The sequence below is a fragment of the Terrapene carolina genome, unplaced genomic scaffold (assembly GCF_002925995.2).
Source record: "Terrapene carolina triunguis isolate 2854851 unplaced genomic scaffold, T_m_triunguis-2.0 Scaffold111, whole genome shotgun sequence".
NCBI classification, from domain to species: domain Eukaryota; kingdom Metazoa; phylum Chordata; order Testudines; family Emydidae; genus Terrapene; species Terrapene triunguis.
The window spans coordinates 71,715-97,053 of NW_020664462.1; the positions used below are offsets into that span (position 1 = coordinate 71,715).

At 54.6% G+C, this 25,339-nt stretch overlaps 1 protein-coding gene across 1 annotated transcript; it reads right to left on the reverse strand.

Moving 5' to 3' along the window:
- Window positions 1-496: 496 nt before the first annotated feature.
- Window positions 497-25,217, reverse strand: LOC112120762 (zinc finger protein 268-like). Its single transcript, XM_029911615.1, has 14 exons — window positions 25,100-25,217; window positions 24,530-24,629; window positions 23,102-23,215; window positions 21,129-22,461; window positions 16,393-16,723; window positions 13,243-13,644; window positions 12,576-12,702; window positions 11,799-11,912; window positions 9,479-9,592; window positions 8,938-9,057; window positions 5,109-5,822; window positions 3,178-3,282; window positions 2,243-2,356; window positions 497-1,950 (listed from the first exon to the last, which is right to left on the reverse strand). The coding sequence occupies exons 2-14, from the start codon at window positions 24,573-24,575 to the stop codon at window positions 932-934; spliced, it is 4,653 nt and encodes a 1,550-aa protein (XP_029767475.1). The 5' UTR covers window positions 24,576-24,629; window positions 25,100-25,217; the 3' UTR covers window positions 497-931.
- Between the last annotated feature and the right edge of the window lie 122 nt (window positions 25,218-25,339).

Genomic DNA, 25,339 nt, shown 5'->3' on the forward strand with positions numbered 1-25,339 from the left:
CCGAGGTGAAGCGGCTCTGTGGCCTTGCAGACCACAGCCTTAGCACTGCCCACGGTGGTGGGAGCGTTAGTGTGGACAAGGTGTCAGTGGTCCCCGGGTCACTGAGGGTGAGGCCTGGCTGCATTTGGGCAACGTGCACCTGGGTAGCTACCCCGGTGCAAACCCCTAACGCAAAAGGGCTGACGCCGTTCAAAAGAGGGGGACTTTCCCCAGCCGTTCACCAGAGCTGCACCAGTGCAGCGTCCCCGCAGGAGGGGGCTGCAGTTCAACCTTTGCACCGACATGCAGGGCGCTCCCAGGCGCCCAAAGGCCAGAGAGACACGTGAGCTGCAAATTGAGCCGGCTGCGCCACCCCGGCAGCTCCACTTCCCCCCGACGTCACTGCACAGTTATGTTTTCAAGCAGATGCTGGCTCCCCAGTCCTAACTGTGAGAACAGGAGAGAGAGCGCTGCCCGAATTGCCTTTGGCTTGGGGAGAAAAAAAGGCCCAGTCCAGCAGAATTCAGCCAACCTTTATTTTCCATTGTGCAAGAGAAACAGAGGGGGATGGGAGCAAGGATGGCTACCTACAGCCCCAGGAGATCTGAAAGCGGCTGGAGAGGTTCAGGGCAGCAGGAGCTGCAGAGGAGAAGGCTGTGATGCCCGTAGCTGGGACACTGCTCCGGGTGGCAGAGACCAGTTCTACATGAGCAGAGAAATGTGCCCAGCTCACTTTCAGAGGGGGGTTTTAGCCAAAAGAAGTTTCCTGCTACAGGAAAGCAGTGTGGACTAGTGGTTAGAGCACAGGGCTGGGATTCAGGAGACCCAAGTTCGATTCCTGGCACGGTGTTGTGACCAAGTCCTTTCACTTTTCCTGCCCCACGCTTGGGGAGAGCCAGGCTCCTCTGGGCCCAGCCCAGGGGAAACACTGCACAAGGGCTGAGTATTATCATCAGCTCCCAGACCCCCCCTTGGCTCCCCTCTCACACCGAGGCATCTGCTTCCTGAGCCCGGCTCCTGGGTGCAGGCCGGGGGGCAGCCCTGGCTCAGCATCGTGAGTTCTCTGATGGTCTTTGAGGGACTCCTTGTAGCGGAAGCTCCTCCCGCACTCCCCACACTGGTAGGGCCGCTCCCCGGTGTGGACGCGCTGGTGCTTCAGTAGGTTCTGCTTGCGGATGAAGCTCCTCCCGCAGGCGGCGCACTGGAAGGGCCGCTCGCCGGTGTGGACGCGCTGGTGGTACTGCAGGTGCTCCTTGCGGATGTAGCATTTCCCGCACTCGTGGCACTGGAAGGGCCGCTCGCCCGTGTGCAGCCGCTGGTGGTTCTGGAGATGCTCCTTGCGGCTGTAGCTCTTGCCGCACTGGGCGCAGGCGTAGGGCCGCTCGCCGGTGTGGATGCGGGCGTGGTAGGTGAGCCGGGAGCGGTGGAGGAAGCTCTGCCCGCACTGGCTGCACTGGTGGGGCTTGGCCTTGCCGTGGGTTCTCAGGTGGATAATCGGGTTCTGATGCTGCTTGAAGCTCTGGCCGCCCTCGCTGCAGGCATGGGGCCTCTGCCCACTGGGCTTGGGCTGGTGGGCGGCCAGGCCCGTGGGCTGGGGGAACCTCCTGTCGCACTGGACTGGCTCATCTGCTGGGGAGCAGAACTGGGATTTCACAGCACTCGAGGCACGGGGCCGCTCCCCGGCCTGCGCGGCGTAAGGGGCAGCCACGTCTCGGCTCTCGCAGGGAACTCTGGCCCACCCAGGGCCCGATCCTGCCCCCGCGGAGGGCAAGGGAGGTTCCGACCCTGGGAGCAGGACTGGCTGCTCAGGGGAATTACTGAGGGCAGCTCCACACTGATCCTCCACCCTGTGGGCATCCTGGGGATCTCTCTGCTCGGGACTCCAGAAAACCCGCCTTCCCGACGCCATCTGGCGCTGCTCGCGGTGGGGGGGATGCTCCTCAAGACGCTGCGCCTCCGCTACGATCCCACCTGGAACACAGAGAGAATCCAGCCACCTTTGTGCCAGGAGAACGAGCCCCCGCTCGGCTCCAACCGAGATCAGATCCCCACTGTGCCTGGCATGGTCCGAACACATGATACGAGACACCCCTGCTCTGAAGAGCTCCGGTACTACGCTGCTAAGGGCCGTCCGAGAATCCACCTAGACAGACAGAATCGAAACTGACCAGTGCGGGCTGGGGAGAAAGGCCCAGCGCGGTGCTGCCTTCTCTCATTAGCTAGTTTGTGAAGCCCAAAAGGCCACATTCAAACTATCACTCACCGGTGCTCAGAGCCACCGATGTTCCTCTTTCCTCGGAGTCCTGCCGGCTCCCTGCACAGGCCTCTTCCCCCTGTTCTGTCCGGGCCACAGCTCCAGCTGGGGAAACGAGAGATTCTGTTGGCGGGAGAGAGAACAACATTACCAAGTGTCCCGTGGAGATCAGAAAAGCAGCTCCCGAAACAGGGCTCCGCCCAGCAGTGTTCTCTCTGGGGGGCGGGCTAAACGGACACACCTGGGGATCCGGAGCCAAAGGAAACCAGGGGGCCTCGAGACCCGTCGAAAGGTCAAAAAAAGCAGCTGTGATTGGTGGGACGCCATGAGTGATGGTCCATTATGGGGAGGGCTTGTGTCAGCACTAGCCCCTTGTGGATGCTACTGCAGTACAGCGATCAGGAAGCTGCTACGGGAAGCAATGAGACTCTGGAGCAATTCTGCGTCATTTCTACCTCTGGCCCTGCCAGGGTTCGAGGGCGGGGGCTGAGTGGCTAAGGTGCTCCACTGCAAGCCTGAAGGGCGTGGGTTTCGCCTTGCTCAGGCCACTCGCCCTGGTCGGCTTAGGGCAGTCACGGGCGGCTGCGTGTGATGCTGACCACAGCGCTCCCTCGTGTACTGTTGGCTATGAAACCGACATGCCTTAACTGCCTCAGCCCAATGAGCCGCTGGCTTGGGGGGACACTGACTTCACCTGTGGCCCCAAGCACCTCTCAACCTTTCATGTTTATCCTCACACAGAGGCAGCCCTGTTAGCCTTGTTACGCAGATGGGGAACCGCAGCACAGCGTGATTCACGCAGGCAGGGAATGAACTCGGATCTCCAGAGTTATAGGCTAGCCCACTGACCACTGCACCGGCCTTCCTCATTACAGAAGAGCTTACGAGGATTTGGTTAGGTCTGTTTTTCTTTCCAGCTCCAGCTGCTGTAGGTGATTACTGACCTGTCCCGAGTCCCGTGGGGATCTCGCGCTCTGCTAAGCCCCCCCGGTCCCGGACACACGGTTCTTCCGTCCAGGACAGGAGGTACGGTTTGCAAATAGCACCATCTGGAAAAGGACATCAGAGGCGGTTACATTTCACCATCAGTCACTGGCCACTTTACGAGGACTTGGAACCAAGCACCTGTCATTGCCCGAGGCCAAAGGACTCTACTGAGGAGAACAGTGACTGAGGCCAGGGAGGACTAGGGTAGGGACAAGATGCACCAGAAGGACCCAACAAGAGAACACGGTGGCAGGCCCATCACAGACCAGAGCAGACCAAGGTCAGACACACGTCAGCCGGTCAGGTCCACGGAGACTCTGGACCACCTCTTGGGCGGGGGGGGGATGGGAGATTGGTGGTAACCCCTCCCCCGCAGTATGCATCTCAGGCAGGTAGCAGTAGCAGGGGTTCCTCTCATTGCTACCTCTCTGTGCGTGCAGAAGCCAGGATGAGGGACCACTGAAGTCCTATGGACTCACTGGGCGGTGCAGGCAAAGAGGCTCCGAACTGGAGATTACAGAGCGTTTCCTCGCACCCGCCGGGCTAACCAATAAGGAAATGACAGAGGAGCTCAGGGGCTGCCAGCTCGTGGGGAAAGGAGCAGCGTGTTGCTGGGTCAATACCCAGTTCCTGGTTAGCATCGTCTCCCCGCACACACGCGAGGACTCTAATCACACCACTGCTGATCAGCCCAACCCGACAGGGCCAGAACCAGCCACTTCCACGTGCCAGGTTCGGACGTGCCTCTGCCTGGCGGCAGGTTCATTTGGCCTGTAGTGGCCCTAGCTCCGGTGATCCCAGCGGGCAGCTTGTGGGGACCCAGCGGGGGGGAGGGCTGTCCTAGCATGGCGCACGTCAGACGAGCCCACCCCCGTGGACGCCAGTGGCACTCTCACCGCACCCAACGTGGGCAGGAGCAAACCCGCCAGGAGGGAGGTTCTGATGGAGAAAAGGGGCCCGATCCTGGTTTACATGAGAAGCCCTGCCCCTGCTCCAGCAGCATAGAGGAGCTTGGAAAGTGGGTGGAGTTCTCCCGGCCCCTTCATGCTAGCAGAGCTTTAGCGTAAACGAGAATCCGGGCAGGGTGCATTGGCCCTGGTGGGCCACCAGGAGTGGAAAAACCCAGGCGGCCACGGATTGCTGCGTTCTTGGCAATGGTCTCCCCTAGAATTTCATGAGGCCGGCTGGCTGCGTAGGGTTAGCTGTAGGAACAATCCAACACCAGGAACAGCCCAACACAACTTTATTTTGCATTGCATCTGCCATATAAAACTACACCGCCAAACACTTGACAGAGTTTAACTGCACGCTTATGAAATTAAAATGTAAAAACAACGGGGGGAGGGGACGGGACACAGAGCAACGGGCGAGAAAGAATCAATCTACATCCAGTGGGAGGAGAAATGTGGGGAGAGGCGGCTCTGGGGGCAGGAGCTGCAGAGGAGAAGGCTCTCACACAATCTTGCCGCTGTGGGTGTGGAGCGGGAGAAAGGAAGCGGGTTCTAGAGAAGAGCCCCAGGAGTGAGGCCATGGGGGGGTTTAGAACCGGAGCGGGACGTTAGTGGGGACGGGAAGGGACGGGGCGGCTCTTTGGGCGCGGGAGGAGGCGGGGAGCAGCGTTCGGCGCATGCACCGGCCTTTCCGGCTCTCTCTGCAGGTTGCGTGGAAGGGGCTTGTCCAGGGGATGGGAGATGGGTATGAAAAACGTGCTGGGGGTCCCTCCGAGGACGTGCCAGACACCCTGGCTGCCTCGTGCCCCGCGGACGTATTTGGTAAAAGCTTCGTTTCTGGCACTGGTTTTCACTTCGCTGCCTTGGATTTAACTCGCGGTCGGTTACGACCCAGTCCCGAGCTGCCATGTGGTCTAGTCCACAGAGTCCTAGGATCTAGTCCCCACTGCCCAGGGCCGGCGGGAGCCCAGGGGGGGCCCCCAGCTCCACGCCGTGAACCCGCTGATGGTCCTTGAGGGACTCCTTGTAGCGGAAGCTCCTCCCGCACTCCCCGCACTGGTAGGGCCGCTCCCCGGTGTGGATGCGCTGGTGCTTCAGCAGGTTCTGCTTGCGGATGAAGCTCTTCCCGCAGGCGGCGCACTGGAAGGGCCGCTCGCCGGTGTGCAGCCGCTGGTGGTTCTGGAGGTGCTCCTTGCGGCTGTAGCACTTCCCGCACTCCTCGCACTTGTAGGGCCGCTCGCCGCGGTGGATCATCTGGTGCCGCACCAGCCCCGAGTGGCAGTTGAAGCTCTTGCCGCACTCCCCACAGGCGTAGGGCCGCTCCTTGGCGTGGCTCCGCTGGTGGATCTTCAGGCTCTTCTTCACGCTGAAGCTCTTCCCGCACTCGGCGCAGCCGTGCGGCCGCTCCTCCCTCAGCGCGCCGGCTCCCCGCGGGATCAAGGTGCCTGGTAACTCGCCGAAGCTGGTGTCCGAGCGGAAGGATTTACCCAGTCTGTTCTCGCCAGGGTCGGCTTGCTGCGTCACCGAGCCACGCTGGCTCCCGTAGGCCGGGGCCTGGTACAGCGGCTCCCCAGAGCCCCCCAGCAACCCCAGCTCTTCCGGGCCTGCCTGGCGGTGACGCTGCTCCTCTGACTTCACCATGAGCCCGTCGCCTGCCGGAAGAAAGAAAGAGAATCTCATCCCTGGCTCTTTGGGGGAAAGGGCCCCGATCCACAGCACGGTCCCACGGAGCTGAGGGTCTCAGTGGCCTGGGCTAGGATGAACCTGGGATGGAGACCGGTGGTGAGAAGGGTTTGAGCTCTCTTGGTTACATCCAGCTGTCTGCAGAAGGCCAGCCCCAGCCCCGGGAGAGAGGGACAGGGAGTCAGTACCAGACCCGAGCACCATTTAAGTCCCATTGACCCAATCCACTCCCTGGCCCAGGGGTGGATTTCAGCCAGAGAGAATTGGGTGACCGCCACCCAAAGCACTCTCTGGTCCCAGCCACGTAGGAAACAGGGCTTTGCAGATCATTCCCGACACGTCCTCGCAGGGCCAGGGCCAGGGCAGCGGGGCAAAAATCCCTGTTTGTTTGAATGTGTCAGAACAGTACTTGCCCCTCCTAGCACACCTCCCAACCGAGGAGCTCAAAAAACTCAGCAAACATTAACCACTTCGCCTCCGGCCGGATGAGCTAACAGTCCCTACTGGCCTCACAATCTCTGAACAGCCCAGGAGAGCTGGGTCCCGGCTCGTAACACCTACAGTACACTCCCTCCCGACTTCCTGCCAGGAGAGAACCCAGGAGTCCCAGCTCCCTCCCTCGAGAGCATCTTTTGTCCCAGTTCTACTCTGTTCTGGGCAGGTCCTTACACCATCCTCATCGCTACAGCATCTGAGCGCCTTCCAGTCATGCTTTAAGCGGCGTGACGACCCTCCGTCACGTGGCGATCAGACAGTGGAGCGCGAATAAAGGTTTCTGGCTTGGGAAGGGCTTGTGTGCGCCAATTGTCCACTCTAAGCAGATTACTAAGATCTCGGTCGAACAGGCACCGGGCTGGCACTCGGGAGATCTGGGTTTCATTCCCAGCTCGGTCACATCCACCTCGGCCAAGGCATTCGTCTCTCCGAGGCTCAGTTCCTCATCTGTACAATGGGGATTTTCTCGCTCTGGTCTATGGCGCTCATGAGCTCTGGTGGCGGGGCCGTCTCTCGCTGCGGGGCCGTGCAGCACCCAGCACAATCTCAGTTAGAGCCTCCAGGTGCTACCAATACCCAAAGGAGCTCATCACTGCAAACACCAACCAGCCACTCAGCCACGAAAACAAACCAACCCAAAGCTGTATTTTCACAGCTGAGCACGTTAACCAGTAGCAGGCTAAAGCCAACACTTCCCAGCTGGGTGCCTATTCCTAGCTGGGAGCAGCCGTCTCCCAAGGTTGGGGCACACATGGAGCTGAATGGGTGCTGGGAGGTGGGGGAATGTACCACGAGACTCCAAGGCTACAATCCCTGAGGCTCTAACCACCTGAGCCGCACAACCCTGCCCTGGGACTGAACAGCGGGGGAAGTTCCCCCCTAGGCCCCATGCATGCGCTCTGCGCAGGGATCAGCTCTGGGCCATCTAGGACCGGGCGTAGGAGAGGAGGCAGCATCTAAGTTCTCTCTAAGCTGCGTGGCCGCGCAGTTGCCTATTAAGCCCCACGCAGGGGCTCAGGGCTGTGGCGGGGAGAGGTGCCTCTGCCCCAGCACAGACCTGCCCCGGACTTGCCGCCGCCGGGGGAGAGGAGCCCCTCCCTCAGCCCAGCTCAGCCCCGCCGGAGCTGCCCCAGGGAGAGGTGCCTCTCCCCCGGCCCCAAGCTGCTGTGGTGAGAGAGGGCTGTGGGGGGGGAGGGGGGAAGAGGGGGAGAGGAAGAGTCCTCCTTCCCCACCGCAGCCCCAGGACAGCCTGCACCCCCAAACCCCTGATCCCTGGTCCCACCCCAGAGCCTGCACCCCAGTCCTCTGCCCCAGCCCTGAGCCCCTCATCCCTAGCCCCACCCCAGAGCCCACACCCCCAGCCGGAGCCCTCACACCCCTGCACCCCAACCCTCTGCCCCAGCCCTGAGCGCCCCCCCCTCCCCTGCCCCCTACACACTCCAAACCCCTCGGCCCCATCCCCACCACATGGATTTTGTTATGTGCACTGATACGAAGGTGATGTGTCACACACAACCTCCATACTGGTGCACATAACAAAATTCATTCCGCACACGGACATAAAAAACTAGAGGGAACACTGGGCAGCATCCCCGTCTACAGAGGAGACGAAGGCCTGGTCTGCATGAGACCAGAAGGGACCACTGGGATCAGCCAGTCTGACCTCCGGTATAACAGAGACCTGCCCCCAAATAAACCCAAGAGCAGATTTTCTTTTTTGAAAAACCTCCCGTCTTGATTTAAAAATGGCCAGTGCTGGAGAACCCACCACAGCCCCTGGTAAAACGTTCCCATGGTTAACGACCCTCACTGTTAAAAACTGCACCTTGTTGCCTGTCTGAACTGGTCTAGTTTCAGCTTCCAGCCATTGGGTCGTGTTAGACCTGCTGTCGCTGCTAGTCTGAACATTGTTCCCCAGGTAGGGACTTACAGACTGTCATCAAGTCACCCCTTCACCTCCTCTTTGTTGAGCTAACCCCACTGAGCTCCTGGAGTCTGTCACTGCGCTAGGAAAGGATTCCTGCCCGGCTCGACCAGCAAACCCTCTTCGTGGAGATGTAGCTTATACCAGCAAGAGTCCTTCTGCCAGTAGTGCTGAGATCCGTTCCCCAAACGACGTGAGCTATGCCAGCAAAGAGACTTTTTGTTGGCCTAACCGTGTCTACACTGGGGCTTTCGATGGCATAGCTCTGTTGGTTGTGTGTGTGGAGGGGATTTTTCACACGTCTCACCAACACAGCTGTGCCCGCAGAACATTCCGATGTAGACCCAGCCTGACGCCGCTTCAGCCAAGCCAGCCGAAGACTCTGCGAGAGGCCGTATGACCGAAGGAAGAGAGAAGCTGCCCAGCGCTAGACCTATCAGGAAGCTTCCGCAGGGATCACTCGGAGGGAGATTCTTTGGCCAGCCTTATACACGAGATCAGACGACCCGATCACACTAGTCCCTTCCGGCCTTAAAATCTACGAACTGGTGTCTGCCACGAAGACAGGACAAACCTTCCCCTCCGCAGAGCTCCCACAGGGCAGCCGGACTGCTGACTTCTGCGCTTTACTCACTGGTTCCGGCCGCTTTTAAGCCATTGCTCACCTGGGCCAGGGCCAGTGAGGATCTCTCTTTCAGCCAGCTCCCACGAATCCCGGACACAGGGCTCTTCCTCTTGTTTAATCCAGGATAAAAAGTCATGGGCAGAAATCAGAGCGTCTGCTCCTGAGGGAGAAAATGAAAACACATCATGGTCTATTACCCACGGAACACTCTGCTCTCAAACTGATGGGCGGTCCCTGCGTCGGGGGCAGCCAGAAGGGAAGCAAACAGGTGCACGAGGCAATTCCGGTCTGTACTGTGCCCTGGAGGGGACTGCTCACAAAACGGAGGGATTAGAATCAGAAGAAGTTGGCATCTAGGAGGAAATGGAGGCCTCCCCTCCCCCAAAAAATCAGAGGCTGCTAAATTTGGGCCTCAAGTGACTTGCCCATGGTCGTACAACAAGTCAGTGGCAGGCAGGACAAGACCCATGAACTGGACGAGCAAAGCTACAGAACTAGCAGACTTCTGAGAGGAAGCTACGCTCAATTTCCTGCTCTTTGCCGCACTCGTCATTTGCAAGTTGTTTGAATCGATTAGTCACCTGCGCAGGGGTCCGTGGGAATTCCTCTCTCCTCCGAGAACTGCTGCTCCCCGACAAAAGGCCCCTCCTCTTGTTTGATCCGGGACAGAATGTCGGGCGTTGACATCAGGGATTCTGTTCGAGGGACAGAGAATTAGAAGCCGTTCGTGTATCAGCCGCTGAACCGTTCACACCCATCTCAAAGCAATGCCGTTTCGCCCGCCAGAGGGGGCGTGTTCTGAATAGACACGAACGTGCTAGCTAGGGGCTTGGCCGAGGGGTGAATACACTACACGGCATATCACCTTGCTGTGTGTGGAAGTGACATCAGCGGGAACATTACAGTCGGGGTGAATCCCTTCCTAAGAGTAGATCTACTCTGCAGTAACACCCATGCAGCTGGCTCATGTCAGCTGACTTGGGCTAGGGTCCGGGATCCTCTCCCTCCCAGCGTCCCAGAGCCCAGGCTGCAACCCGAGCCCAAATGTCTGCACTACAGTTTGATAGCCCTGCAGCCCAGGCCAGCAGACAGTGTTTTATTGCAGTGTAGACGTGCCCTAAAAGTCCCTTTTCTCCAGGAGGCCTAAAAAAAAAAGACCAAATATGAACTGAATACAGGGTGCAGTTCTGGTCGCCCCATCTCAAACAAGGTGCATTAGAATTGGAAAAAGGACAGAAAAGGGCAACAAACATTATTAGGGGTCTGAAACAGCTTCCATAGGAGAGACTAAAAAGCCTGGGACTGTTCAGCTTAGAGAAGAGACGACTAAGGGAGGATATGACAGACACCTAGAACATGGATGACCGGTGTGGAGAACGCGACTAGGGAAGCATTATTTACCCCTTCACATATCACAAGAATTAGAGGTCACCCGATAAATTAACAGGCAGCAGGTTTAAAACAAACAAAAGGAAGTGTTTCTTCACACAACGCACAGTCAACCCGTGGAACGCATTGCCAGGGGATGTTGGGAAGGTAAAAATTATAACTAGATTAAAAAAAGAATTAGATACGTTGATTGAGGATAGGTCCATCAATGGCTATTACAAGATGATCAGGGGGCACAACCCCACGCTCTGGGTGTCCCTAAGCCTTTGACTGCTAGAAGCTGGGACTGGACGATAAAGGATGGATCACTCGAAGATTGCCTGCTTTGTTCATTGCCTCTGAAGCATCTGACACTGGCCACTGTCAGAGACACGAGACTGGGCTACATGAACCATTGGTCTGACCCAGTATGGCCGTTCTTCTGTAAATATATATAACAACAGAGAGTGAAACCTTCCTGAGTTCCAGTCTGCTCCTGGATTCTGTTTCACATTAGCTATTTGGAACACGGGACCTGCTGAGGTGCTTTAGAAATATTAATTCATTAAGCTCCAAAATCGTCCTGTGAGGTAGTTCAGTATTAAGCATTGATCACTTCCACAGGTGGGGAAACTGAGGCACGGAGCGGGTACGCCTATACTTTCCAACTGGGACCTAACTTTAAACTAACTAATTATCCAGGTGCTGAGCATCCATTAATCTGAAGTCAATGGGAGCGCCAGGTGATCGGCATTGCTGAAAAACCAGGTCTGAGGGGTCTCGAGCTGGGCACTAAAAAATGGGGACCCCCCAAAATCAGGCCACTTTTGAAAATATGAGCCTAAGTGACTTGCTCAATATCCCACAGCAAGTCAGTGGCAAAATTAGGAGCAGAACCCAGGAGTCCTTACTCCGACCTCAACGCGCACCAGCCAGAATTCACTGCTTTCCCATTATGTAAGAGCTGATGTACTGGGTCAGACCAATGGCTCATCTAGCCCAGCGTCCTGCCTCCAACAGTGGCCAGTACCAGAGCTTCAGGGGCAGTGAACAGAACAAGGCAATCAAGGAATGATCCACCTGTCTTCCACTCTCAACTTCTGACAGCCAGAAGTTTAGGGACACCCAGATCATAGGGCTGCGTCCCGGACCCTCCTGGCTAATGGCCATTGACAGACCTGTCCTCCAGGAATGTATCCAGTTCTTTTCTGAACCCAGTTACACTTTTGCCTTCACAACATCCCCAGGCGAAGCGGAGCAGGAGTTAAGCCTTAAGAGAAGTGGTCTAGCGCCCAAGGTACAGCCATCGCCAGAGATACAGAGCGAGCCGTGAGAGGCAGAGGAGCGTCGCCAAGTAAAAGGGTACACCAACGGGCAGATGTCCTGAATGGTTAAAAGACCAAAAAGAGCCGAAGCGGAAGAAGTCAGGACTGGAGGAAAACCCTGAGCGATCCCATGAACGGGATACGGCCACATCAGCTGCAATTCGCATTCCACTCCCTGCCTCGGATTTGCTTGAATCTCATTCCTCACCTGTGCAGGGCTCTGGAGGGATTTCTCTCTCCTTTAAGTCCTGCTGCTCTTGGACACAAGCCTCTTCCCCTCGTTCAATCCGGGGCTCGGGATCCACTTTGGAACGGGTCCGGTCTGTTCACAGAAAAGATATCGGGGGAACCCAATGGTTCATTTCACAGCGTGCGATTGTTAGAGACCTTTCATTTATTTCAAGCCAGCCCCCTCTCGTCACTGGAGGGGACGGGGGGAAACTTTGCAGCAAAAGCTATTGACAAAGAGCCTGTGGGAAGGTAAAGCATTCAGCGGAAGGTGAGCTGTGCTCTGAATTCAGAGATCTCCATATGGAGAGAAGCTCACAAGTACCAATGGTAAACCGCTCACCTATTCAAAAAACTACAGAAGCTTAAACCAGCCTAAGGCAGGGCAAGCAACACCCACCTGTACCATTTACTCACCTGGCTCCGCATTAACGAAGCAGATTTTTCACCAGGGCCATGCTGAACGTGCACAAGTAAAGATCAGCATTGGGCCAATTTTAGCCCTGATTTCGGCAAGCGCGACTCCAGATATAACAAACCCTGGAGACGGACGGATTGGACCCACGACAGGGTAGGTGAGTCTCTCCCACTAAATGGGAGGACGTATGGATTTGAGGTCTAATTTCTAGCCTTCGGGAGGGTATAGCCACTGCTCCAGCTGAAATGAAAAGGCCTGGGGTTTTGCCTGGAGCAGGGGCTAGGGCTGCCACAGATGTCACACACACCATCCGGTAAGCACGTGAAAACGCATGTTTACCCAGCGAGCTCAAAGATTCATAGTTCTCCTTCACCAGGTTATTGTACAGCTCCTTCTGCCAGTCTTCCAAATTCTTCCACTCCTCCGCGGAGAAATAGACAGCCACGTCGACGAACGTCACCGGCATCTGCAATCACAAGCGTGTGGGAGGTCAGTAGTACTGGCCTGCGTTAGGCAGGAGTTCAGACCAGACAATCGCAATGGGCCCTACAAATCTACCTGTGTAAGCTGGCAGACTCAGTCCAACGCCCAGGGAACAGTGTCCACACATCCCTTTTGGTGCCAACTGACCCCTTTGTTGGCAGTCTCGGCAAACAGGCCAAAGACCGAATGGGCCATGGAGACTGAACTGCCCTAGTTCAACGGCTCTTCCAGGAGAGGGTTGCTGTGAGGCAGCGGAGGGAAGCTCGGAGTGCTGCCCACTGCTCTCAGACACAGGAAGACTTCGGTCTCCAGTGCCACCCAGCCAACACCTTCCCCCAACGTCCAATTCATGCAAAGATTCACAGGAAAGAAAGCGGAGTTACACTGACCCACCGTATTGTCCAGCATTCCCACTCCTCATTCCAAGCCATTCCATAGCAGTAAACACAAGGACCTACACATCATGGGGATAGCACAGAACATTTCAGCACATGCTTCTCAGCACTAGCTGGGATATTGTTACCTTGGGCACCTCCCCTTTAGTGCCTGGGGGGAGCCTCAGGACCCAGAAGTTCCTGTTCTTCAGCAGGTTCTCCACGTTCTCCAGCCTCCTCTGCAGCAGCCCGTACTCCTGGATCAGAGTTCCCAGCACGGCCCACTTACTCTCCAGCTGGTTATTGAACTCCATTGCTGTTTTTTCACAGTCTATTAATTTCTTCTCGGCCGTCCCAGATCTCCCCTCCAGGCTCAGCAGGCGCGTGGCCAGCAAATCGATCTTCCGCTCCATGGCCTGCACTGTAGCCACCACAGTCCAGAGAGAGGCCTCTGCCGTGTGCAGCTGTGCTTCTCTCATGTGAGCGCGCTCGGGGACAAGGGGCGGCTGCAAAGGCAGCAGATGTTGCGCCTCGACGTTCCATTCCTGAATCTGTTTGCAGGGAGAGAGATTGACAATGGCTGAAGTCGTGTTTATTCAGTGGCAAAACGCTAAAGGAACAGGGAGGATGCGGATCAGGATCCAAACGCCCCAATGTTTGTCTGAACCTCACTGGCTGGGAATTGGCCTGGATCAATAAGGAACTCAATCTCTCGGCTGTGAATTCCAGGGCATCCTGTTTCCAGCCAATCTAGAAAGGCAAGGCCATCCTTTCCCCCTCACTGTATTTCACTACTTGGGCTTCCAATCCCAACTGGAAAGAAGGGGCAGAGACTGGCAAAAATCCACAGGCCAAAAGGAAAAGAGGCAAACTAGGTCAGTTCTCATTGTAGCTAATTCCTCCTCCCACAGCAACGTTCTAACCTGCAGAGGAATGTCCAGTCAGGCCAGGCCAGGCAAGCGTGGGGAGAAGAGAACGCGATAGATGAGAAGCACGGCCAAGGGAGGAAGGGAGCATGTGCAGGGGAGACAACAGAAATTAGCTTCAGTCACAACAAACAAAGCACACAGCACTTGAGAGACATCCAAACAAAACACCTCCCTGATGTTACATTGTCACCCGCGCACTGTCCTGCGCTCAGTTCTTTCAGTGGAGCCTATCTAGGTATTTATACCATGCTCATCGGTGGGGTAGCTGGAATAGTCATTTGCTCCCAGTAACACCAGTTAGGACCTGATCCAAAGCCCACTGAAACCAATGGGAGTCTTTCCATTCATTGTTATCACAGCAGGAGTTAGGAAACCTAACCGAGGATCAAGGCTCTGTAGTGGGAGATGCTGCACAGAAAAATGAGACACTTTGCTCCAGAGAACTCACAATCTACAGGTCAGAGACAGGACACAACAGACGGACTAATCAAATGAGGAGGGTGCAGGTTGGGAGGATGAGGGCAACACAGATCAAAAGAGTTTAGCAGAAAAGTAGAAGCCATAGTCTATGGACTCTAACTGGCTTTGGGCTGACCTTTCATGGCCACTAGGAATGAATGGCTAATTTTCCATCATGGCAAATGGTGAAGAGTGAGGTGCCCCACGGATCTGCACTAGGATCAGTGATTAAGATATTTACTAACTGGGAAGAAGGGGGCAAAGGTCTGATGATGGCAAAAGAAATTCAGGTTAGTCAGGACTAAAGAAGACTCAAGAGGGACCTTTCCAGGCCAGGCGAATGGGCAGCACAAGGGCAGATGAAATTCCTTGTTGACAACACAACGTAACCCACGCTGGAGGATGTATTTTGAGCTTCCCGAGCACGCTGTGTGAAATTCAAACTTCAGTCTAGCAAATCAACATGTAGCTGTGGTCAGAAAAAGCAAACAAAATGTCAGATGCATGAGGAGCAGGACAGAAAACAATACTGAGCAGGTTATTGTTCTAGTGGGCTGGGAATTTTTCAACAAACGCCCCCCCCCCCCCCCTGCTGGAAAATGCTGATTTGTCTAACCTGAAATTTTTCACAGAAATGGATCAGTTTTGAGGAAACTTTTGTCCAGAAGCTTTCCCGGGTCTAGGATGGAATTTCTGGTCAAAACCAGAGAGCATCTCACCCCAATGGTTAGAACAGGGATTTGAACTGGGGTCTCTGACATCCCACCACTGGGCTATTGGCTATTCTAGAGGGAATCTCTCATTCATGTTTTTTCATGGAAAATTTCAAAAGGTCCCGGTTTCCTTCTGCTGCAGAATGAAAATAAATTCTGAAATCTCAAATTTTTTTTGCAAAATTGAATTTGTGTTTTCTGCCAGCTCTGGTTTTTACACCATCATACTAGTCAATGGGACCCCCACAGCTGGACTCCTGGGGTCAGTTCTGGTCACTCTTTCTCAGCGAGAATAAGCAGAGTAGAAGGGGATTAGAGATGGACAACAAACGATTAGAGGCCTGAAAAAGACTTCCTTATGGGAAGAGATTGAAACGCTTGGGGCTGCTTAGTATAGACAGAGCGGGAGACGACACAGGTCTACAGAATAGCAAATGGTCCAGAGACAGTCAGGAGCCTCTATTCACCTTCTCTCAGAGCATAAGAACAAGGGGCTTGTCAATTAAAGTGAAAAGTACATGATTTTAAGCAAGCAAAATTGTGTAAGCCGGTGGAACTCACTGCCACAACATGTGTGTGAAGCCAGGAGCTCCATAAGGATGAACAAAGGACTGGACATTCCCATGAATCATAAACGCCTCCCGATAAGGTTGGCGATGTGTAAATGCTTCAGGGAATGAGCCGACTGGGCAAGAGTCTGTAACGCTGATGATTCCCCAGCTCAGCTGAAAACAACTTTCCTGCCACCCTGAAGCCCCAGTGTCCCTTTCCCAGCCCTAAGTCCCCAGCTACCCTGAATCCCAAGGTTCAAATCCCAGCAGGGTCGAGTCAGTCCCCTCACGCCCGCTGTTCCGGGTGGACAATAAGGAGGGCAGGGCACGTCCCAAGCCCAGAGGCCTCACCCCACGGCCCCTGCTCAGACATCCCCGCACGCTGCGGGGGCCCTGCGCTGATGTCCTGCCCCCCAGAGGTGGCTGCATCTCGGCGGGGCTGTTGGGAGCGGGGGGCGTGGGGTGGCCCAGGAGGGCCGGGACGGGAGGAATTATTCTCTCGGGCAATGCTTGGGGGGGCGGGGGGGGGGGACCGCCCGCCGCCCCCCCCCCCCGGGGCCAGCCTGTCCTGCCAGGAGCCCCCGGGCCGGTCCCCGCGGCTGGGGGGCAGCAAAGCCCCGCTCGCTCCCGGCCCGCGGGGCCCTTACCTGGGCGGGGGCCCACTCGGCCATGGCCCCGCGCTGGGTGGCTCTCGGGGGAAGCGGCCCGGGCCGGGGCTCGCTAGGGGCGTGGGCTGGGTCCCGCTGCCATGCTGGGGAGGGAGCGGCCCGAGTGCAGCCTGGGAGGGAGGGCGGCCGCCGCCGCCGCCTCGTTGGTCCTGCGAAGAGCGCGGGCGGCCGGCGCGCCAGGGGCGGCGAGCTCCGAGCAGTGCCGCCTACCGGGCACGGGCGCAGCGAGCTCCGAGCCCGCCGCCGCCGCCGGGGCCCCCTCGCCCCGGGGCCGGGCCAGGCCCGGGGCCAAGGGCTTGTCCTGTATCCGCTGGGGCGAGGGACAAGCCGGGGGTTTGCCTGGCCACGCCAGCGCCCTGCGGGGACTCCAGCCTGGGCTCCCTCGCCCACCTGCTCGCTCCGCTCTCCTGGGACCAAGAGAGGCACAGCAGCGCCGAGCACGTCCCCTAGCTCACCTGCTTACCCCCTTCTGGGCAGAGCCCCTCGTCCCTGCTGGCAGCTAGGGGGGACCAGCTGTCCTGGTGTTAGAGGGACAGTCCCGAGATTTGGGGCTTTGTCTTATATAGGCTCTTATTACCCTCCACCCCCACCTGGTTTTTTCACACTTGCTGTCTGGTCAGCCTACACCGCGCTCCCGCTTTTAGCCCCAGCCTGGGGTGCTCTTCTTAAAGCCCCAGCTCCTGCCGTCCCTCTGTTTTCATTGAAAAAGAAGCGGTGGGGGTTCTAGCCCCTGGGGTTGCAGAGAAAAGCTGGGGTCCCTGAAGAAAGGCTCAAGGAGAAGGCAAATAAATATATACACAAATAATTGACAGTTGGGGCTAAGCTTTGATCCCGCTCCCATCAGTGCTCCTGTCAACTCCTGCTGAGTTGGGGGCAGTCAGCTCTTTGCGGGATCAGACCCTCAGGGTCCATCTCCACTGCAATAAAATGCCCTGGGCTGGTCCACGTCAGCTGACTGGGCTCTGGGACCCCCACCCCTCACAGGGTCCCGGAGCCCAGCTGACTACATGTCAATTCTATAGCCTCCCAAGCCGGAGTCAGCTGACACGGGCCAGCCTGTTTTATTGCAGTGTAGACATACCTTTGGAGACCCGGCCTCAACCATGTATTCAAAGACACTTATCTGACCATGAGGGGGCTGTCCAGCAATCCCCAGCTCCCCTTATAAACAGTCTGGACTGAGTCACTGACACGACTGGCAATCGGGGAATAACTCACTGTTCTGTCACGTATTCTATTTCACTCTTGCAGCCCTAAGCCACCATAGCCCCGGAGGGAGGAGGGGAAAGGGGGATGCTGCCCATTCTCACAGCAGAGCTTTCTGAGGAAAACAGGAGCAGGCCAATCACCAACAGCAGGTGCTAGGATACCTGAGGTTGAGGGTGATATAAATCCCTAGCCAGAGGAGATACCCATGCCTCAGTTTCCCACTCTGTGCAGAATAGTGGTGTGTAGCTAGTGGACCTGATTCAACACCCCCCCCCACACAGGCTATGCTGGTGTAATTCACCCAGTGGAGTCACACTGGGGTGACAGAGTGAGAGACGGCCAGTATTTGCCTCAGAAGAAAGTCTCTGTTCCATGGAAATGTTGGGAGGGGGAATCCTGGCTTTTCCACTGATTCACTTAGGCCAGTCACAGCATCCCCATGCTTCAGTTTAACCATCTGTAAAATGAGGATAATGATACTCAGCCACCTACCTTCCAGGAGTGACCCAAGGATGAATTAGCTCAGCGTCTGTACAGTGCTTTCAATATGCAAAGAGCTCTATAAAAGCTAATGGCCTGATCCCTGTCTCTTATACCAGTGTCAATCACCGAAATCAGTGAAACTACACTGGCCTAAGACCCACAAAATCAGAATCAAATCCTCACTAGAACTGTCAGTGTGCTCAGCCCTCCAGGGATGGATCATTTTACTACTCAGTTGCTCTAGAGCAGTGGCTCTCAACCTTTCCAGACTACTGGACCCCTTTCAGGAGTCGGATCTGGCTTAAAGCAACAGAGAGTCCTGTGGCACCTTTAAGACTAACAGATGTATTGGAGCATAAGCTTTCGTGGGTGAATGCCCACTTCGTCAGATGCATGTAATGGAAATCTCCAGAGGCAGGTATAAATATGCAGGCAAGAATCAGTCTGGATTTAACGAGGTTAGTTCAATCAGGGAGGGTGAGGTCCTCTGCTAGCAGTTGAGGTGCGAACACCAAGGGAGGAGAAACTGCTTCTGTAGTTGGCTAGCCATTCACAGTCTTTGTTTAATCCTGATCTGATGGTGTCAAATTTGCAAATGAACTGGACTCAGCAGTTTCTCTTTGGAGTCTGGTCCTGAAGTTTTTTTGCTGTAAGGTGGCCACTTTTACATCTGCTATTGTGTGGCCAGGGAGGTTGAAGTGTTCTCCTACAGGTTTTTGTATATTGCCATTCCTGATATCTGACTTGTGTCCATTTATCCTTTTACGTAGGGACTGTCCAGTTTGGCCAATGTACATAGCAGAGGGGCATTGCTGGCACATGATGGTGTATATAACATTGGTGGACGTGCAGGTGAATGAACCGGTGATGTTGTAGCTGATCTGGTTAGGTCCTGTGATTGTGTTGCTGGTGTAGATATGTGGGCAGAGTTGGCATCGAGGTTTGTTGCATGGATTGGATCTGGCTTGTGTACCCCAAGTTTCACCTCACTTAAAAAGCACTTGCTTACAAAATCAGACATAAAAACACAAAAGTGTCACAGCACATTACTGAAAAATTGTTGACTATCTTATTTTCACCATATAATTATAAAATAAATCAATTGGAATATAAATATTGTACTTACATTTCAGTGTATAGAGCAGTATAAACAAGCCATTGTCTGTATGAAGTTTTAGTTTGTACTGACTTCACTAGTGCTTTTTATGTAACCTGCTGTAAAACCAGGCAAATCCCTAGATGAGTTGAGGTACCCCCTGGAAGACCTCTGCGTCCCCCCCAGGGGTACGCATACCCCTAGTTGAGAACCACGGCTGTCGAGCGTCTCCACTAACAAACCAACCCTCACAGTAGGCCAGGAACTAATCCTCATTTTAACCACTGGGAAACAGAGAGAGAGAGAGAGAGAGAGAGAGAAGTGATTTGCCCAAAGTCACAGAGGGAACGAGTCCGCACTAGGACAGGAATTCCCTGCTCCCAGTCGTGTGCTCTGACCCCACCTATCAAAACTCAGTTGGGCCCCCCACTGCTCAGCTAGAGCAAAGCAAAAATATTCATCACAGAACTTGAGCACCAACAGCGCCATCTAGAGGCTGTCAAGTATCAGAGGGGTAGCCGTGTTAGTCTGAATCTGTAAAAAGCAACCGAGGGTCCTGTGGCACCTTTGAGACTAACAGAAGTATTGGGAGCATAAGCTTTCGTGGGTAAGAACCTCACTTCTTCAGATGCAAGTCATCTAGAGGCTGAAGACCCAAATGCTGGAACAGAACTGCTTTGCTAAAAATAATTTTTATTATTAAGGTGAAAGAACATTATTAGAAAACTATTTTTAACACATACATACAGGTAATTATATCATTCTAGATCACACACATACCATACACGTTAAGCCATATGGTAACAACATGCCACTTTTTAAAACCAGAGATAAAGAAAGATACCATTTCTGCAAATAGATGACCAGAACCGCTGGCTCCGGAGCCGGTGAGCATGTTCTCCAGCAGTCACAAGGTTAGTAGGAACAGCAGAATCCCAGAGGTTATACTGATAGGGCTTTTTCTTGCCTTTCATGCTAGTGTCAAGGTAGATACAAATTTCAAACCTTATTCTTGTTTTATAGACAGCTTTCTCCATAGACAGGCTGTGAGCTCAGGAACCATTTTTTGGCTGGGATTAGGGGCGTTTCCCAATTGAAACGTATTAAAGTATTATTATTATTAAATAAAAACTACAGGGTTGGAGATCCCAGCCCATTAAGAGAACACATGGCCAGGCTTGAAGTTACATAGACACATTTTTAAAAGGTAACTTGAAAGGGTTTTTACCTGCCAAGATCTCCACTCAGGCTGTATTGCAGGGGAAACCCCAACATTACTAGCAAAGTACACCATTTTGCCAGTTACCCCCATTTGCTAACCACTGACTGCTGGCATCTTCTTATCTCTCACGAGCAACTCATGGGCTCACCAGGCCTGGAACATACAACTTACACCGCCCTTTACTGCTTCATTTGGCCCCACTCATCCGGTGAGTGCCTCAATCTCTCTTCCCTTCAGCGTGTCTTCCTCATGCCCCACAGCAGTTTCCCTCACCCTGCCGCATGGTTATCTTTAGGGATGTGGCTTTCACGCTATGGCCCCCAATTCTAACCTCAGATACTGGGGGTGCAACTATAAACGTAAAGCAATAGGAGTTGTTTTCCTGTATCAAAAAAGCGGCCCGGCAGCCCACATTCCCTTGGCCGATACTTCCTCTGCACAAACAGCCTGCGGGTAAGACTGCTCTCGCTTTCTGGTTTAAAGACGCGGCCACGCTCCCTCACATCCACGCGGCGAGTGCTCTTTGTCAAGCCGCACGGCTGAGACAGGCGGGAGCGCACACAGGTTCTCATGGACTGTGCAATTTCCCCTGGGGCGTAGGGACAGACAGGTGCTTGGGGCTTGTCCGTTTCCTGTTGCGTTGCCGTGCTGCTGTTCTCAATGCCTGTTCACTGGGCTGCCATCAGCACCAGGGTTTATTCTCACCCCACGGTGCCCATCTTCAATACCTGCCTGGGACTGGGCGCAGCCTGCAGGTGACCCAGCTCTGTGCCGTGAACCCTGGCGTGATCCTTCAGGGACTCCTTGCAGCGGAAGCTCCTCCTGCACTCCCCGCACTGGTAGGGGCGCTCCCCGGTGTGGATGCGCTGGTGCTTCAGGAGGTGATGTTTCTGGATGAAGCTCTTCCCGCAAGCGGTGCACTGGAAGGGCCGCTCCCCGGTGTGGATACGCCGATGGTTCTGCAGGTGCTCCTTGCGGCTGTAGCTTTTGCCGCACTCGGTGCATTTGTAGGGCCGCTCCCCGGTGTGGACCAGCCGGTGCCGGACAAGGTAGGACTGGCAGATGAAGTGGATACCGCACTCGGAGCACTGGTAGGGCCACTCCTGAGCGTGGCTCCGCTGGTGGACAACGAGGCTTTTCTTCAGGCCGAAGCTCTTCCCGCACTGGAGGCAGGAGTAGGGCTGCTCGCCGGTGTGAACGCGGCAATGTACCGCCAGCTTGGAGGGTTCGGCAAAGCGCTTGGCACACTGGGCGCAGGCGTAGGGCCGCTCCCCCGAGTGGATGCGGGCGTGGTAGTTGAGCCGCGACTGGTGGATGAAGCTTTTGTTGCACTGGCTGCACTGGTAGGGGCGCTCCCCGGTGTGGATGCGCTGGTGCAGCAGGAAGTGCTCCTTGCGGCTGAAGCGGCGGCCGCACTGGGCGCACGGGTAGGGGCGCTCCCCAGTGTGGGTGCGCTGGTGCACCGTCAGGTTGAAGTACCTGCGGAAGGTCTTCCCGCACTGGCTGCAGATGAAGGGCCGCTCCTCCGTGTGGATCCTCTGGTGCTGGGTGTAGTGCTCCTTGCGGCCGAAGGTCTTGGCGCATTGGCTGCAGGCGTAGGGCCGCTCGCCCGTGTGGGTGCGGCGGTGGTTGCTGAGCTTGGACTGCTGTGCAAAGGTCTTCCCGCACTGAGCGCAGGCGTAGGGCCGCTCCCCGGTGTGGGTGCGCTGGTGGGACAGCAGGGTGTCTTTCCGGGTGAAGCTCTTGCCACACTGCAGGCAATGAAAGGGCCTCTCCGTGGGCTGGCAGAGCCGGGAGACGGCAACGACGCCCTGGGGCTCAGCGATTTCATTCCGGCCCTCCCTGCATTCGTTGGGCTGCCCCAGATCGCTCCCCAGATGCATCACCGGGCCAGGCAGACTCTCACAGGGTGCTCCCCACTCAAGAGCCTGCCCCTCGCTCTCTCTGCACGTCCCCAGTTGCACTCCACGTGGCTCTGGGCTGTTGTGGCCTTCCCTGACAGTCCCCTCCTCCGTTTTGATCACAAGCCCATCACCTGCTGCAACAAAATAGAACAGAATCCAGCACTGGTTTTATTTCCCCCCATTTCATCTACTTGGGCCATAAGAAACCACTGGGAATGTATTCGCTTACTACATGTGATCATGTCCCCTGCGCTGGGCCTAGCAAATACAAGAGCTTCCTACTTCCTGACAGCTAACGAAGTTACTCCAGGGGCTTGGGCTGGCAGCTGGACCAACACCGCCATGACCTGCTGGCCCTAACCCAAACGCGTGCTGAATTACCCAACCAGCCAGATCCACAGGGGCAGCAGATATACTACAGTGACAGTTTCAATGTTCCCCTTCTCCAGTCCAGAGCCCAGCACTGCTCAATAACATCACATGGGTCAGGCCAAGGCACAGGGCTGACATTTCGGAGCTGGCAGACACCCCAGTCTTCTGATCACTGACTCTGCGTGACCTCGGGCAAGTCACGTTTGTGCTTCAGTCTCCCAGTCTGTAAAACGGGAACAATGGCATTTTCCAAGTCCCTATGGATAAAAGCAGAGCTGTGGAAGTGCTAACTATTCCCCCCCACACACACACCTGCTCAGTGTGATACCCACAACAGATTTGCTGGACACTCTCATTTAACGTCTCTCCCAGTTTACGAAAGTCTATTACTCTATAACTCACACAGGCTGGGATCCGCAGGGATTTCTCGCTCTTCCAATTCTTGCTGAACTCTGCTGCACGACCCCTCCTCTAGTTTAACCTGGGATAAAACGTCAGGTGTCGAAACTGGAGAGTCTGTTCATGTAAATAGAGTTATTTTATTGCTGTATTGCTTAGCAGCCCGGTCACAGCCCAAGCCCCCATCCTGCTAGGTTCTGTGCAAACACAGATTTGTATATACTTTTCTAATGCAATTAGAACGCTTCACAGAATCATAGGACTGGAAGGGATCTCAAGGTCGTCTAGTCCAGTCCCCTGCACTCATGGCAGGGCTAAGTATTATCTAGACCAGCCCTGACAGGTGTTTGTCCAACCTGCTCTTAAAAATCTCCAATGACTGAGATTCCACAACCTCCCTAGGCAATTTATTCCAGTGCTTAACCACCCTGACAGGAAGTTTTTGCTAATGTTCAGCCTAAACCTCCCTTGCTGCAATTTAAGCCCATTGCTTCTTGGCCTGTCCTCAGAGGTTAAGAAGAACAATTTTTCTCCCTCCTCCTTGTAACAACCTTTTATGTACTTGAAAACTGTTATGTCCCCTCTCAGTCTTCTCTTCTCCAGACTAACAGTAATACTTGCATATTATTTTTCATGCAGAAAGCTCAAAATGCTGTACCAAGATGGGTACACATTATTATCCTCTCTCAGACACGTCCACTTCGAAGGCACCAGGAGGCTGACCTGGCTTGCCTCAGGCCACAAAGCAAGGCAGCGGTGTACCAGGAAGAGAATTCCAGCCTCCCGAGTCCTAGTCCTGAATCTGATCCACTAAGCCACAGAAACCACTGAACACTTTATAACAGACTGCAAACCGTGGGCTGCTTTGGTATCAGGTACATTCCTTCAGCTTTGGACATTGTTTATTCATGCCTTTTTGGCCATGTTAACTAGCTCCTTCTATCACACTCATTCCTGTGAGCTCATATGAGAGGCGATGGCTTAGCATCAGATCTGAAATACCCAAACACTCTGGAACCACAGGTTCAAATCCCAGGAGAGTCAACTGAGCTCTTAATCCTTCTCAGACAGAGAAATGGAGTCACATGCTGTTTACAATGTGGGTGGGTGGGTGCTGGGGAAGGTATTTCAGAGAAGACCTTAAAAATAGAGGTGCTCTCTGGAGATAGTAGGAGCTCAGACACATTCCTCAGGGGTACTCATCCTTAGCCCAAGTATCCTCTTTCTACTACTTCTGTACAGCATGCAACGTGGTCGTTATGGCATTCCAGCCAGAGGTGGCTGCATTTCAGTGGTGCTGTGCACATGTAGTTTGTGACGGCTGTTGGATGAAAGGCCCTTTATACATGTAAAATGCTGTTGTTTACACATAGGAGAAACATTGCTTTGTTTTTTAAATTGTCTCTGAGAAATTAAAACTGGATCTCAGACCTTTGCTGGGGTGAGGCATGCGCCGCATGGGCATGGGCATGGACATCCAGATGGGACAAAGGGAAACTGTAGGGTCCAGATGTGCGGAATGCCCAGAATGCTGAGAACACAGAGGGTTAGATTCAGAGCCGGCTGGGAATGAAATCGGTGGAGATCCCAAGAGTGACAGCTCTCACAGGCAAGGACAACAGAAATCCACGGGCAAGGGGATCGTGTTGGAAACAATAGGAGCTACCAAAGGGTTTATCCGATTTTTAGCTAAGTAAATAAAATGAATAAACAGGACAAATGTGGAGTCCTGGGCTGTCAATTTAGCCTCTTCCAGGAGCATTGAAACCACATCATATATATGTTTACACAAAAAGAAAGTTTAAGTGGAAGGTCAGATACCAGGTAAATACACAGATACCACAGTGAGGAGCACTGTGCAAGTTCTTAGAGAGAGTTTAGTCCTTCGTCTGGTAAGTTTACAAAGATTAAAGAAAGCAAACTGTTGGCTAGTGATCTTTTAATCTGAAGATATAATTAGTCAATTGACACAGCACTATCCGTTTCAGATCTATTACTCACCAGTGCTGGGATCCACAGGGGTTCCTCTCCCCTCCAGATCTCCCTGCACCCTGACACCTGGTTCTTCCTCCTGCGCAGTCGGTGATAGGACGTCAGGTTTGGAGATGGTACAGTCTGTTCATGGAAAGAGACATTAAAAGACAAAGTGTCGGATTAATATTCGCTAGGGACCCAAGCCCCACAGCTTCTGTTTCTCACCAGAAGGAAGAGAGCAATCTGAACAGATTCTAATGTTAACTA

Coding starts and splice junctions, on each gene's coding strand:
- LOC112120762 (XM_029911615.1), bottom strand. CDS start 24,575: ATGTCCATGCCCATGCCCATGCGGCGCATGCCTCACCCCAGCAAAG. Junction 3,283..5,108: donor GGCCCTGGGCAGTGGGGACT/AGATCCTAGGAC, acceptor GTCCTTTTCCAG/ATGGTGCTATTTGCAAACCG. Junction 1,951..2,242: donor ATCGGTGGCTCTGAGCACCG/GTGAGTGATAGT, acceptor TCTGTGTTCCAG/GTGGGATCGTAGCGGAGGCG.